We start from the raw sequence: 14,457 nt of genomic DNA, 5'->3' as shown, positions 1-14,457 counted from the left end.
CTGTCCAGCAGGGTCTTCCCATCCACACGGAATAACCAGCAGGACCAAGCGGAATCTTCCATCCACGTCACCAATTTCTCCGCACGCAGTGCACAACGGGGCGCGTAGTTCTTCCAGTTTTTAAATCCTCACTACGCCCCGAGTTTCCCGCTGCATCGGATGCGGAAATGAGGAAGTCCGGCGTTATACGTATAGTGTCGTACTGGCGTAGCTGGCTCTGATAAGGCCTTTTAGCAGTGCGGCGCAGCGAGACTACAGTCGACGTCCGATTTCCCGGACCCTCAAGGGACCGCGAAAACGTCCGGAAAATCGGGCAGTCCGGAAAAATGAATGCACGTGAAAACGCACCTTTTTGGTGGTATTTTTCACTGACAGAGAGGGTCACGGCCGGAGTACGATTCCCACTGTAATTCAGCCAATGCATCGTTTAGGTGGCTCTGAAAAGAGCCGTTTATAAAAAAAAGAAAAAATACGACGTGGCCAGCGCTACCTCATAGGTCAGCACTTGGGCGCAAAGATGTCGCTTATTTTCTTTTGCATGGCGTTCCGCTTGCCTGCGATCATGTCTGCCTCAATTTCAGTCAACGTCATGTTGCCGCTGTACACTGATGACAGTGTCATCAGTGCTTGCGTCAACTCCGAGCTCGTTGGCTGTGTAGGAGCTGGCTCTTCGTTCTCGCTGTCGGAGTCGTCGGAATCCTCCGTAACTTGACGAATGATTTCGTCATCGGTCAGCTTTGCACATAACTCGAGGTCTTTGTCAGCGTCGGCGAAGCCCTCAAAGGTTATCCCGGCTGGAATCGACACGCCGGCAGCGCGCAGATCGTCGAAGGCAACGTCCACGGATGGCAGTTCGTCACACACGCTGTCCACTTGGGGTGAGACGGCCGCCTCGGCGTCGAGTGTGAAGCCCGTGTGGCGAAAACAGTTCCGCAGAGTCTCTTGCGTAACCGCCTTCCACGATTCCGCTAGCATGCCGACGGCAGACCTGAGGTCAACAGCGTAGCTTTTCCTGCTGTCGGAGCAGAGCACCATGCGGCTGAGCACGCGTGATTGGTAATGATGCTTCAAGTTACCAATCACGCCTTGGTCCATCGGCTGCAGGATTGCTGTGGTGTTCGGCGGCAGAAATTCAATCTGTACAGCCTTTAGGTCCTTGATGTGGCCATGCGCAGCGCAGTTATCCACAAACAGCAGTACTCTTCGATTTTGCTGCTGGAACCTTCTGTCCAGCTTGTGCACGTACGCTTCGAATAGCTGCTGCGTTACCCACGCCTTCTTGTTAGCTTCATAGAGAACAGGCAGAGTTACTGCCCCCTTGAAACATCTTGGATGCTTCAACTTGCCTATTACTAGTAACGGAAGCTTCTCGCTGCCTGACATGTTGCTGCCAACGAGGACAGTGAGCCGCTCCTTGCTGCGCTTGCCGCCGTGGCAGGGGGTCACCAGCAAATGCAAACGTTTTCTCTGGCAGCAGCTTGTAAAACAGTCCAGTTTCGTCGCAGTTGAAAATATCATTAGGTGGAAACTGCTGAAGCAAGGACTGCAGCTTTCCATCCCGATATTCGGCGACAACGGAATCGTCGACGGCGCCGCTTTCTCCGCACATCTTCTTGAAGTTCAAGTCATTGCGGCTCTTGAAATTGTGAAGCCATCCATCGCTGAACTTGAAGTTCTTCACGTCCATCTGAAGCGCGAAAACCTCCGCCTTCTGCTTCAGGATGTCGCCTGACACCGGGATTTTCTTAGCGATCATGGTACTGAGTCACACGAGGAGCGCTTCCTCGAGCTGCGGGTAAACACCCCGACTCGCATTCTTCTTTCCAGCCCCGGTTGATTTGGCAGCCACTTCCAAGATCTTCGCCTTGTTTTTGATGGAGTCCGAAACAGTTTGCTTCGAAATTCCGAACTCCCTCCCCACCTCTGTCTGCGACCGACCGCTTTGGACTTGTTTAATGATGGCGGCTTTCTTCTCCATCGTGAGCCTACGAGGGGGCTTTGTGCGCTTCGAAGGCACGGATGAAGACAAAGGAGCAGTCGGTGCCATCGCTGTAAACGGCGAATCCGCTCGACGAAAAGCGCAGCACGAAACACGTGCGGTTTCGAGGTTACGGCAGCCGCGGCGCGGTGTGGCGGTGCTGCTAGCCACACCTGCGATGCGAGTATGGTGGGTTCGAGGATATGAAAACAACCAAAATGGCGGCGTCGGTGGTGGCTTTGGGTCGGCGGTTAACAGTAAAAAGTCCGGGAAATCGGATGGCGAAGGCTATAAGCGTCCGGAATTTCGGACTATTTATTACATTGGCTCTATGGGGAACTTGACGGTGCCACAGATGAGTCCGGGAAATCAGGCATGTCCGGAATTTCGGGCGTCCGGGAAATCGGACGTCGACTGTATATGCGTCCGATCTTCTGCTTTCGCCTCCGGTGAAATGACTCAGCCATGACACCGGACTCTGGAAGCGTTATAGAAGGGTGTGCGAGTGTTCTTTTCCTCTCGCCGCCCCGCTAACTTCCGGGATGCAGTTCCGGATCTACTCGTAACATCTCGAAGGCCCTCTGCTCCGTAACACGGTCACGACCAGCTGTACGCTTATAGACAAAGGAAAAGAAGTGGCTGCCGCCGAACGGAGGGAATTCCCCGCTGCCATCAATGCTAACTCATTTTGTGAAGAGAAGGAGAGTAAGAGAACAGGCGGATCGTGTATCATGTAGATATTGTAGATGTAACATAAAAACCATTTATGTTTTGGTCTGTGAAGACTAAGCGAACCAGGGCGATACGGCCTCACCGCTTTGAACTCTGCACACAGGGACATTCTTTGTATACGCTTGTAATTGTGTTTGTGTGTGCGCACACAGTTGTCTTTGATTACTTGTTCTACGTTTCTCGGTCATTTGTTGCGAATCGATTTCATAATGTTGGGATAGCCAGCCCTAACGCAGCCTACCTTCCTACGTTTTCGCATACATAAAGCTTAAGAAATATAGAGCCTCTTGTTTAATCTGTGCACTGAATGAACAGACCACGATCAACTTGGCAATTAACTGTACTAGCTGAGCTCGGCAATGGAAGCACACAAAAATAGTCGTTGTTGCGCTCGGCAATGCAAAGTTCACAACAGCAGTTGTTGTTGTTGTTGTCGTTGTTGCTGCTGTTGTGTTGTTGTTGTTGTTGCTGTTGTTATAGTTGTTGCTGGTGTTGATGGCGGTGGTCGTGATGATGATGAGGGGTGCCTTTGTTTGCAGTGAACCTAAGTCGGGTTATTGTTGAATATCTATACCCCGATTCACGCAGGAGATCCCATCCAAAAACTCAAACAGGCCCACCATTTTTTTGTTTGTTTGTTTGTTTTCTTCACGCCTTGCGGCGCAGTCCTTGAATCGGCTTTCTCCTACGCTCACGGACGTGCCGTAAGAAAAACAGCTACAGGAATGCACCCAAACAAGCGTCTTCCTTCTTTCCTCTCTGTCAGGTCATATTCGGACCGGATATACGTACTTAGAATACTGATTAAGCGGCAAATCAATTAAGCCACTGAACGCGCCCTTTCGCTGCCGCGTACACGGTTCACGCGATACGCGACTACACAATAAGGATACCGTCGAAATAACGAGTGCGCGTGCCCGGTGAAGCCCGGGGACAAGGAAGCAACAACTTCGGGCCGCATGACTAATAAGGAAATAACGCCATGCAAGTACGCCAAATAGTCCGCGGGCGCGCTTGAAGACTGCAGCGGCCCCCCTGTGAACGGAGTATATAAAGGCGCATGGAGCGAATGCATGAAAGAACAGAAACAACAAAAAGAGAAGTTGAGACTACGGGAAAGTCCAAGCCACGGACAACAGTATCAGAAGAATTTCTCGCCGTCTATGCATACTTTTTGTTCCCTTTTGGCGGCTCGCAAAAGAAACTTCCTTCCCGTCGCTTCCTCGCGTTCCGCGCCGCTGCGAGGGGAAAACTCCGTTGCTCTCGCGGCACAAACCTCCCGTTTTGTTTGTTTGTTTATTTGTTTGTTTGTTCGTCGCTAATTCTTTGTATGCTCATTTCGGGCTTCCCTGCACGTTCGCCGCATGGTTTCCGTCTTCGGCCAACCGTCCGGAATCTCGCAGATTTTCTTATTTTATTCTTCCTCAACCAACCGGCCTGCATAAGCAACGCACCGCGTCCCGCCTTTTCCGGCTTGTTGGATAGCGCGCGAGGCACGCCTGTCGAGCCCGTGCCGGCCGGAAATAGACTGTTCTTGGTATAAACCAAGAGCGAGACCACTATAGACTATACCGTATACGCGACGCTTCGAATGTATATTCGTTCGGGTATACGCGGAGCGTCGCGAGGTGCATGCAGGTCTCGTAACCGCGCGAGCACTCTATACTCTCTCGGATGATTTACAATGTGCTATACGACGGCGTCCTGGAAACAAAAGACGTCGGATGCGATGCTGCTCAGTTTCACAGTAGCTGCAGCTCGATCGTTAACGCTGTCAAGGCTGATTTGCGGCTGTTGTTCTTGGAACGGATTCTGCAAACGCACCGACTCGGTGGGCCTCAGTTGAGTATAATCGCTTCTTACCTATAGATAGACATGGCGTTCTAGGAGTGATATTGAACATATTGTAACATACCCGGCGTGGTATAATGACTTAGTTGGTAAGGTTTCGCGCTAGCTAGTATATCCATCTGTGGACATATGTACAGACGGGTCCACTGTTAAAGGGAACACTTGCGTGCAGGGCATGTTCAGATTTCGCTCTCTTGCAAAAACATAGTGGCTTAGATTCGCATAAGACTACTGGTGGTTGACAGTTGGGACTCCTTTTCACAGAACAGTGCCATGCACGAACGATGTTTCCCCATCCACTTGCCGTTAGGGGGCCAGCAATATGAAGGGTGCTCATGCGAGTGTTCCCTTTAACAGTGGACCGCACTGTACATAGTCCATATCTCCCCTTCTTTCTGTCCTTTCACTAACCTCACCCACTGATGGCCAACGTTCACGTGTCAAGCTGATCGAACTTGACAGTTTTACACAGCAGTGGCCATATCATTCACTCATGTCCCTCTCCCTTCCCCGCCTCTTATACATATTTGCTCGTATAAACAACCGCTGACGTACAAGCTCCAGAACGCGGGCTCTTATTCCCCGCCACGGCGGCAGCATTTCCTTTCCATTAGCCAACAATAGGCAAGTGAAGTTCGGCGTGATTGTGTATGTATGCATAGAGACCACGACGATGTGACGAGGCGATCGCTACGTAGCCAGCTACGTAGCCAATGTATATATCTAGTCGCACCAGCTTCGCGTCACATCCGGATGTGACGTCAGCAGGCCCGTAGCCAGGAATTTTTTTCGAGGGGGGGGGGGGGGGGGCACTTACTGAAAGCCTTGACTATTTGAGAAAAACGCCTATTTTCATTATTTATTTTCGGTAAAACACCACGTATCATAAAAATGTCGGGGGGGGGGGGGCGCACCCCCCCTGGCTACGGGCCTGGACGTCAGCAATAGGCAAGTGAAGTTCGGCGTGTTTATCAGGTCAAGTGTAGGTACGCATGCATAGGGACCACAGTGACGTGACGAGGCGACCGCTACGCGGCAATGTATGTGTTTAGTCGCGCTTCCGGATATGACGCACGACGTGGGTGATTCTCAGCCAGCACTTCTCAAATCGAGCGGGTGATAATGGACTACACTCTTGAACGACGCCCTCCGCGAGGCCTGCAGCGACTTCAGCACCAAGATTTCGTGAAGACGAAGACAAGGTAGGCAAGCAGGCAAGTCACAGTGTTGGTGGCACACTCTAAGAAAAAAAGGGTGTCCTTTGACTCTTCTTTCCTAGACATGTGACTCTCACATGTATAACTCTCTTTAGAAAGTCACGCTGAGTCTCTATAGGAGAGTCGTAGGATGTATAACTCACTTGAAAAAGAAACGCTAACTCTCTTTTGGAATACCGTGCGTACCACGACTCTCCTAAAGAGAGCCAAAGTGACTCTCTAAAGAGAGTTATACATGTGAGAGTCACATGTCTAGCAAAGAAGAGTCAAAGTGACTCTCCAAAGAGAGTAATACATGTGATAGTAGCATGTCTAGCAAAGAAGAGTCAAAGGACACCTTTTTTTCTTAGAGTGTAGTCTCGAGCTCACGCTTGCCCGGATTGTGGACGCTTGACGCTCGCCCTTGACGTTCCCCGACGTTCGCACGTCAACAAATCACGTCACGCAAGAAACAAAATCTTGCTGCGGGGACCGAAGTCGATCGCGAATCCCGATGGGAACGAGTATGAACGCTTCACGCAGAAACACAGAAAGGAAACGCTTCCGCGGAAAAAAATAAAATGTCACGTGATCCGGTCGCGCGACGGACTCACGCGTGTTGCCAGCACGTGGGTCGGATTTCCGCTTATAAGACGCAAGTGCACGTCTAAGTAAGCGTCGATATATAAATACCACAGCACCGCAAGCCACTCTTCGTAGCAGTTATATATATACGCCTACGAGGTATCGCATGCGATGAGCCAGCGCTCGCCCGATGCGCCCAAGAAACCAGGAAGGAAGGATACGTGTGTGGGACTTCGCAGCGTCGCCGGCCAGTGCGTCGACGTCGCGCGGTGACGGCGACGACGCTCGTGACAGCCCCGGGGCTACAGCGGCGTTTCCTAGGCGCGCGACACGCCCGTTAATAGGACGCCTCCCCCCTCCACCTGCATGAGGCGCAGGAAGCGAACGCGAAGCCACACCACCGTCCCACGCGGAAACCGGTCACCGTCATAAGCGCTGCAGCTTCCCCGACATCCTCCTTCAAGGAGCGACGCGCGAAAGGGGGGGGGGGGGGGTGTGCGAGATATACTGTAGAGTGCTTTTTCCCCCCTGTCGTTCCACTATTACGTCTGTGATACGCTTTAATTGACACGGTAAGAAAGAAAAATTGGCGCGAAAGGCTACGCGCGGTGTATGTGTGTGTGTGTGTTTTCGATCGCCGGAAGTGGTGACGCGGCCGGGCTCCGTCGAAGTTATCGCGTTACGTAACTGTTGGCGGAGTACCGCGTCGCCTCGAGATGACAGAGCGATGTTAGCCCAGAAAAGCGTTGATTGACAGAGGCTGACTTGCAACGTCGACAAAAATGCTGCGCTCATTCACAACCTTGTTGACTTCCGCGTTGAGGTAAAAAAAAAAACAATTTGCTCAGTTGTTCGAAATTTCGGCCAATAAAGGGTCTGCCAGTTTGTACGGTGGAGCCGACAGACCCAGCCGGCGGCGTCCTACACAATTAAGGGAGGGAGAGAGCAGGTACGCAAGATACATGGGGCACTGTAGTGATCAAAGTTTGGAAATGTGTTTGTGCAATGTTATTTAGAGCATGATTGTACAAGTCTACGGAGGGGGTGGGGGGCAAGGCCCCCTTCGCGGACGAGATCGAGAGGGGAGTGCGAACGACCCTCCCCCCCTTCCCTCATTCGCCCCTGCCGCGCAGTAACCGACGCCTCAGCTAAAACCTGCATTTTATTAAACCCATGAGACTGGCGTTCTGCGCATTGATTTTTGCAAGCTCTACAGGCACGACTCTTAAAACTCATTTCGACTGTACCTACAATGTGCAGGAATGGACTCGCTGTGACGTCTCGCCAAAAATAATCCGCAGTATACCCTTCCATATATGTCTGCTGACGCTCTAAAGTTTGCAGGAAGCTGACGGTGCATTTGCGCTCCGTTATTCAGATACCGGTACACGTATGCGTGTCAATCGTGCTCGCGGGCTCTCCTCTCGCCTGCCCAGGTAATAAACGTCTCCGCACGCGCCGCTAGCGTCGTGACCCGAGACACGTGATCACGCCATGTCCGTTCTCGTGGCTTCCCTGTTAATCATTATGCAAAGGGATGACAGCTAGATCAAGACACATCCGACGTTCGAATACGGCTGTTACGGCTCCCGTGCTGTGGGGTATGCATGTGTATAAGCGCCAGTAGCAGGTCTCGTATAGTAGCACGCCGATCGCCGACAGAGGAGGAAATTCGATGACAGCGTGTGCGTATATAGATATGCGACAACCGCTTCGTGAGCTGCGCTGAACGAGGGCATCGGAAGAAAGAAATTCTTGGTACTCGCGTGATGATGATGACAGGTAACACAAAATCGTCTCTTCAAAAGCGCCGTTGCGGACCGAATCATACTTAGACCGAAAGGATCCTAGGGCTAATTCTCTAGGAAAACCGTGCGTTCACAAAAAATAACGCGTCGAGATCCATGGGCAGTGATGTAGCCAAAGGGTGTCTGGGTCTGAGGTGGGGCGGGGGGGGGGGCAGTTACAGCCCCCGAAATTTCTACATTTCGATTGTGTACACATACGCGCACACATACAAACACATGCACACACATAAAGAAGGTCGACCCCCCTCCCCCCGCCCCCCAATACTGGAAAGAAAGTTCTGGCTACACCCCTGCTCAGTAGCTTGCGGAAGAGACCTTTTCCAAAAATTGTGGCATGAAACGACGCACGATCGTCGCCTGTAAACGTGTCCGCCGACCCCTCTCGCCTTGCTCGTGGCTGTACACATTTTCTCGAAGACACCGTAAAATGCGAAACAGTTAACCTCGTAAATAAGCGTACACGAGACAAGCCACGAAAGGTGGCTCATCGCTCTACATACTGGCCGTCACGCCAAGCGCCTTCATGGCTCATCAAAGTACGTGGTGTCGGTTAGGCATGGTCCACATGAGCACGCCGTGAAGGGAACGCTCGACTGGCGTTGAGAGGGACGAGGCAATAAGATGTCAGAAAACAGTGAAAAGTTGCTGGACTTAGTCAATGAATTGAGATTAGATGAAGACGTGTTGTTCTTATGACAGCGGACAGCCAACATAAACAACACCTGCCAACACTCGCCATTGTTTCGCCCACACAAGTCATGATATAGACATAATCATCACAATACCATGCCCACTCGATATTCCCCAACGTTAGGTAACACGCGTCAGCGTATTTACTCAGCGCCCCCCCCCCCCCCATCTCTCTCTCCTTCTCATTTCTATTCTCCTTCCCCATTCCCCCTGCGTAGGGTACTCAACCGGACACTCTTCTGGTTAACCTACCTGCATTTTGTTTTTCTATTTTCTTCCTTCCTGAGGCAACATATGCAAAACTTGCAGTTCAATGATTGAGCCATATTTTAGACTACTTTAACCAGTGCTGCACAGGCGTAGCCAGAGGGGATTCAAGCCCCCGCCGAAAATTTTCGATTTTACATGTGTGGTTAAATTAAAGGGTTAAAGCCCCCTGCCTCCCCGCCCGATAAAAGTTTCCGGTTGCGCCGCTGCGGTGCTCGTTTTATTCCAGTAAATGCGGTACTTAATTCGGTCTGAATTACATTATCGTCGACGTCACACGATACCCGGTTAGAGGATGTGGGTGTAATAAGAGACCCAGGAAGGCATTGTCTTCAAGACAAGCAAAGAATCATCGCAGACTGACCCCTAGCGGCGCGCCGCGCGCGCCACGGGAGCCTTTCCGGTCCACTTCCGTGTCCCGACCCCAGCGTGCGCGGCCGCGAACCAGTTCGCTACGCCACCGACGACGGCGACGCAAAATGCAGCAAGAGATCGCGATGGGCGAGCTGGCTAAAGCTGGCGCGCCCCAACAAGACGACGCGAGGGCCGTGCAGTGCAAGGAATATCGTGCGGCGATACAGCCGCCGCCATCTTGAATGATGCGCTGGCTAATGAGGATTAGGGGCGACAAACAGCCGGGATTTCGAGGAATTCCTAAAGGGCTTTCGCGGCGCGTTAAGTAGTCAGTGAATATGGGTGCTGAGCTGTATCAATAGCAAAGCGGCAATTATCATCAGGAAAAGATAAGTATGTGTGGCTGTAGCCGCCGCCATATTGAATGATGGGCCGCCGCCATCTTAAATGCAGGGATTAACAGGAATTCATGCTGGGCCTCCACAAGCACAGTGACTCAAGTATACATTGAATACAGATCGACAGCAAAGCGGCAATTTTTATTAGTAGAGGAGAGAGGTGTTTGGCAGTATAGCCGCCGCCATCTTGAATGATGCGCTATAGCCGGTGCAGATTAAGCGCGACAGCCAAGCAAGGATTAATAGAATTCCCACTGGGATTCCGTGGCGCGTTACGTAGACACTGAATAGGCCTATGAATGTTGAGCTGTATTAACAGCAAAGCGGCAATTTTTAGTAAGAGAGCATAGATGTGTGGATATATGCCTCGGTAGCTATAATATCGAACAATGGGCTGACTAATGCGGATTAAGAACGACAAGACGAGTAGGGATTGATGGCAATTCCACCTCGGCCTTCCGCGGCGAATCGAGCGGACAATGAAAACAGGCTGTGAAGCTGTATCAACAGCAAAACGGGCAGTATTAGTGGAAGTGGAGGTCTCGTAAGCCAGAGAAAACGCGCTAACAAAATGACGATGAAAACGTACTAATCTCATCAAGTTTGAGCACCGGTAGATCGTGACGTCGTTCATTTGGCAGCGCCTGCTGACTGCGTTTTTATAATAGGAAAATTTTCACATTTTCTTTTCGCAAGTTAAAGCTGCTTGAATACGAGAAAATAGTCTAAAAATTTATGTACCAGGGCTGAGCTGTTGGCTCCCAAAATGAAGAACAAAATTCTGATTTCCGCTATTTACTACCAGACGTAACTATTCCGATCATTCCAGCCTCCAGTGAATTACACTAAGAGTTATCCAAACTACCTTGCCAGTAATAACTACTTTAGTCTGTTTTTATTGTAAAATTAAATAACATCGTTAACTGTTCGTTGTGATCTATCGCAGCGCCGGTAAAAAAAAAAGATTGTGGCTTTCAATGTTTGTTTGCCCAAGAGTACCGAAAAATGCAATTTTCTTTGAACGCACACAGAGGCGAGTCATGAAGACGTTATGAAACTGACAACTTCGGAACTCTTGGGAACTTTTGACACATTTCGGGGCCTCGACGCAACTGTGCGCGATACGTCTATGCGGACAATGACCTTTCTTCAGGTCATCAGCCTCAAGCAACATGAGGCGCATGGATTACGGGAACTCGGCAGCGAATAATCCAAGACTGCAATGACGACGAGCACTGTACACACCTTGTGACACCTATAGGCGTTTGAATATGGTTCAGTTGATTGATTGATTGATTGATTGATTGATTGATTGATTGATTGATTGATCGAACGAACAATTATGTTTACTGTTTCAAAGCACATAATGGAGGGCTCTTGATTAAGTTTCGTAACCAGCAAGTTTCAACCTGTAATCGACGTTTGGTGCATTACGCCCTCACCTAAGTGCAGCGGCGGCCGCCAGGAATCGAACCCGCGACTTCACGCATTGTCCAAGACAGTGAGAACAATCGGTTACGTACCTTCACGTACGCTGAAGAGACCAGCGAAGCTAATCGTCTCTTCATCGTAACCACGAGACGCGGATGTCGGCGAGGTATACTCCGTCTCGCGGGGAGGCCCCGCTTCGGTCTAGTTTTGCTACCCCAAACAAACCAGGCTAGTCACTGAAAAGCAAAACATAAACGCTAACGCGGGAACTGGTCGGGTGAGCCAGACAACCAACGCGTTCCTTCCTTCCAACCAATGGCGGGGGGAAGTGATTTTTTAAATTTAGGAAACGAAGAGAAAAGTGCACCCCGCAAATGTCTCCCTCAGGAGTGGACACCTCAGCAGTAGCGCACAGGGGGAGGGCTGAGGGATGCAAAGAGACAGAGAGGAAAGACGGTGAGCGATTAGAGGCAATCGCGGACGACGAAGCGTTAAGTGTGAACCAACAGCCGATGAAGGGCGAAGCGTCAGGCGTAAAAGGGTGGCACGCAGTTCTCCGAAGAACTTCGCTCCAAACTGCCACTAAACGTTTCTATCATTCTCTCCCATTCACCTTCACAGAGTCGCTGAAAGGAGGCACAACAAAAACCGAATACCAGTAACCAGAATTTGGGCGGTGAGGGGGGGGTGGGGGAGGGTGTTCAACCATACTTTATGTTCGTGCATGCGTTTGAAATTTCGGGGATGTTGTTTCGTTTGAAATTGCGCAGGTGTGGCTTGGGGGGGGGGGGATGTTGGGGGTGAGTGCCCTTTTTGCACAAAGGATAAAAAACCATCGGAAAACACGGGACACAGCGGAAAGAAGTCGACGGGACAAGCTGGCACTCCCCTGCCGACGCTCACGCCCGCGTACAAGAATTTTTCTTCTGAAGATCAGTATGTAGGCTGTGCGCTGAAGTCTTGGAGCCACTATGAAGTTGAAAGCGTTCGTGCACTGAACAAAACCTCTAAGGCGTCAAAGCTAGCCCATTGAGGACTCGCATTCCGGCCTTCTCCGCGAAACGTCACGGTCGTGTTCGTTCCCAGCTCTCACGCCGCACTCATTCAATCCATGCAACGCTATGAAAGTGCCGAACCAACCATGTTTTGGAAGGCGTTGACTGACCATAACCGTGTCAGCTGTCAATCAACACTAATCAACCCTGTGTGCAATCACCCTTGCGTGCTATTGTCATGACTTGTCGTCACAGACTCTTCTCCTTCATTATTTTACACCACCTGTAAAATCCGAAGAGTTCGTTCCAAGATGAACCGGGCTTCTCTCGCACCACGCGCCGCCCCTCGTTTTTCTTTTCTTCTTTGCGCGCGCTATCTTTGCAGTTATTAACATCCGCTTTCCTCTTCCCAAGTACAGGGTAGCGAACCTGAGACCTGCTTTGGATAACCTGCCTGACTTTCCTCTCATCTTTCTCTCTCTCTCTGTCTCTATTTTAGCACCCTTCCCTTTCAATCTCACCTGCAGTAAGCATATAGAGGCTGGATAGTAAGCAGGAACCCAAGTTCGCGGGTTTCAAGCATTCTTTCTAGGGCCGGAAAACGTGTCTTGAAGCAGCAAAAGGGAGAGTTGGGCTAGTTGGTTTGCGTTCATACTGAAACAGCGCAAAAGACGAAGGACACAGAAAGACTAGACAACACAAGCGCTGACGGTGACACGTGTGTCAGCGCACCGTCGATTTCTTTACTTGATTGCGAGTTAACGTACTTGGAGAAGACATAATGATGTTACTAGTGTAGTCCTTTGTCATGTGCATAGGTTGCGTGCGCATTTTTTGTTCTTTCTTCTTCTCCCTTTCTATGTTTCGCTTGAATAAAGCATTCAGTTGTCACAGCGCTTGTGTCGTCTAGTCTTTCTGTGTCCTTCGTCTTTTGCGCTGTTTCAATATGGTGTCTTGAAGCACTTGTAATCATATTCGTAGCGCAGAAAACAAGACGCAGACACAAGTAAGGAGCACATACACAGGACGGGAAGAATGCCTTGGCGGACAACATTTAGCGTGACTTCGCGGTGTACACAACGTGTCTTGCATTAGGGGCTGCCTGTCAGGGAAGCCGCGGGATTCGACACGCCGCCTCTGTGGCCCACAACGCGTCGGGTCGGTTTGAGTCACTTCGTTGTATAAGTTAAATATTTAGGGATTTTACAGCCATGTGGAAGGCCGATGGATGGATGGGGCTGTACCCTATTAATCGGGCGGCGGCTCACGCCACCTAGCCGTAACACATAGTGTAACGCTATGTATTGAATGACTAAATTTCACTTCTGCCTTTATTCTAGCCACCGATCAGATAACGTCCTCTTAGTTATTTCTACCTGCTTAAAGTCTATGTCGTCTTCACTGTCCCTAAACACCGATGCTTTGAAAAATTCAGCTCCATTGCCTTGAACTGTAGGGTGACGCCTTTTACAGTAAAGTATCAGGTGTTCAGCCGTTTCATCCTCCTCTTCACACGCACCGCATAGTGTGTCTACCCCTTCGTACTTGGCTCTGTACGTCTTCGTCCGCAACAGTCTTGGCAACACTGCTGGACACGATCAAATAGCGACAGCCCGGCATTCCGGAACATGCGCGCAGAACAGACACTCTACGCTCGCATATGCATCAGAACATGACACTCGATGATTTCAAGCGAGTTTTGCCGATTCCGCCACGCGTCCAGCCCTAGTGCGAACGCACATCCTTACCTCTGCGTCCTCGTCGGGACAGGGTCGCACTGTCGCCGCTTCGTTGACGTTCTCCAGTGACATGGTCCAGAAGGACATGGTTGCTGGCTGTTGCGTCGCACCCGTGGAGGAGATGTACAACAGAGTGGCGAAAAATCCCTCGGGAGTCGACGGAACGGGCCACGGAAGGAAGAATTATCACACAACACCGGTTGCCCACTCGCACGCCCCGAGAAGCACGAAAGGAAGAAAAAAAAAACCCTCGAAGTGCGGTTCTCGTCGAGCTGTGAAGACTACGTCGTCGTCGTCTCCCGAAGTGCGGCCGAAAAGCCGAGGATTCACACGGGGCAGCGGAGCGCGCGCGCGCGGCTGCTTTTTGCAAAAGGCGTGCAACGAGTCTTCAATCACAGGACCGGTGGCTGCATGGCTGTTCGGTCGGCAGGGG

General features: G+C 50.8%; 1 protein-coding gene across 1 annotated transcript in view; it reads right to left on the bottom strand.

The window, feature by feature from the left end:
* The window catches only part of LOC119405101 (tetratricopeptide repeat protein 39B), a 117,414-nt gene extending 103,250 nt beyond the window's left edge, over window positions 1-14,164 (bottom strand). Inside the window, exon 1 of the mRNA XM_037671888.2 lies at window positions 14,034-14,164. Within this exon, the coding sequence (XP_037527816.1) occupies window positions 14,034-14,111 (78 nt within the window). The 5' untranslated portion in view covers window positions 14,112-14,164. The remainder of the gene's footprint in view (window positions 1-14,033) is intronic.
* Window positions 14,165-14,457: the final 293 nt, after the last annotated feature.

Source organism: Rhipicephalus sanguineus, chromosome 9 (assembly GCF_013339695.2).
Source record: "Rhipicephalus sanguineus isolate Rsan-2018 chromosome 9, BIME_Rsan_1.4, whole genome shotgun sequence".
Classification (NCBI taxonomy): domain Eukaryota; kingdom Metazoa; phylum Arthropoda; class Arachnida; order Ixodida; family Ixodidae; genus Rhipicephalus; species Rhipicephalus sanguineus.
This window is presented reverse-complemented; position numbering and strand designations above follow the sequence as displayed.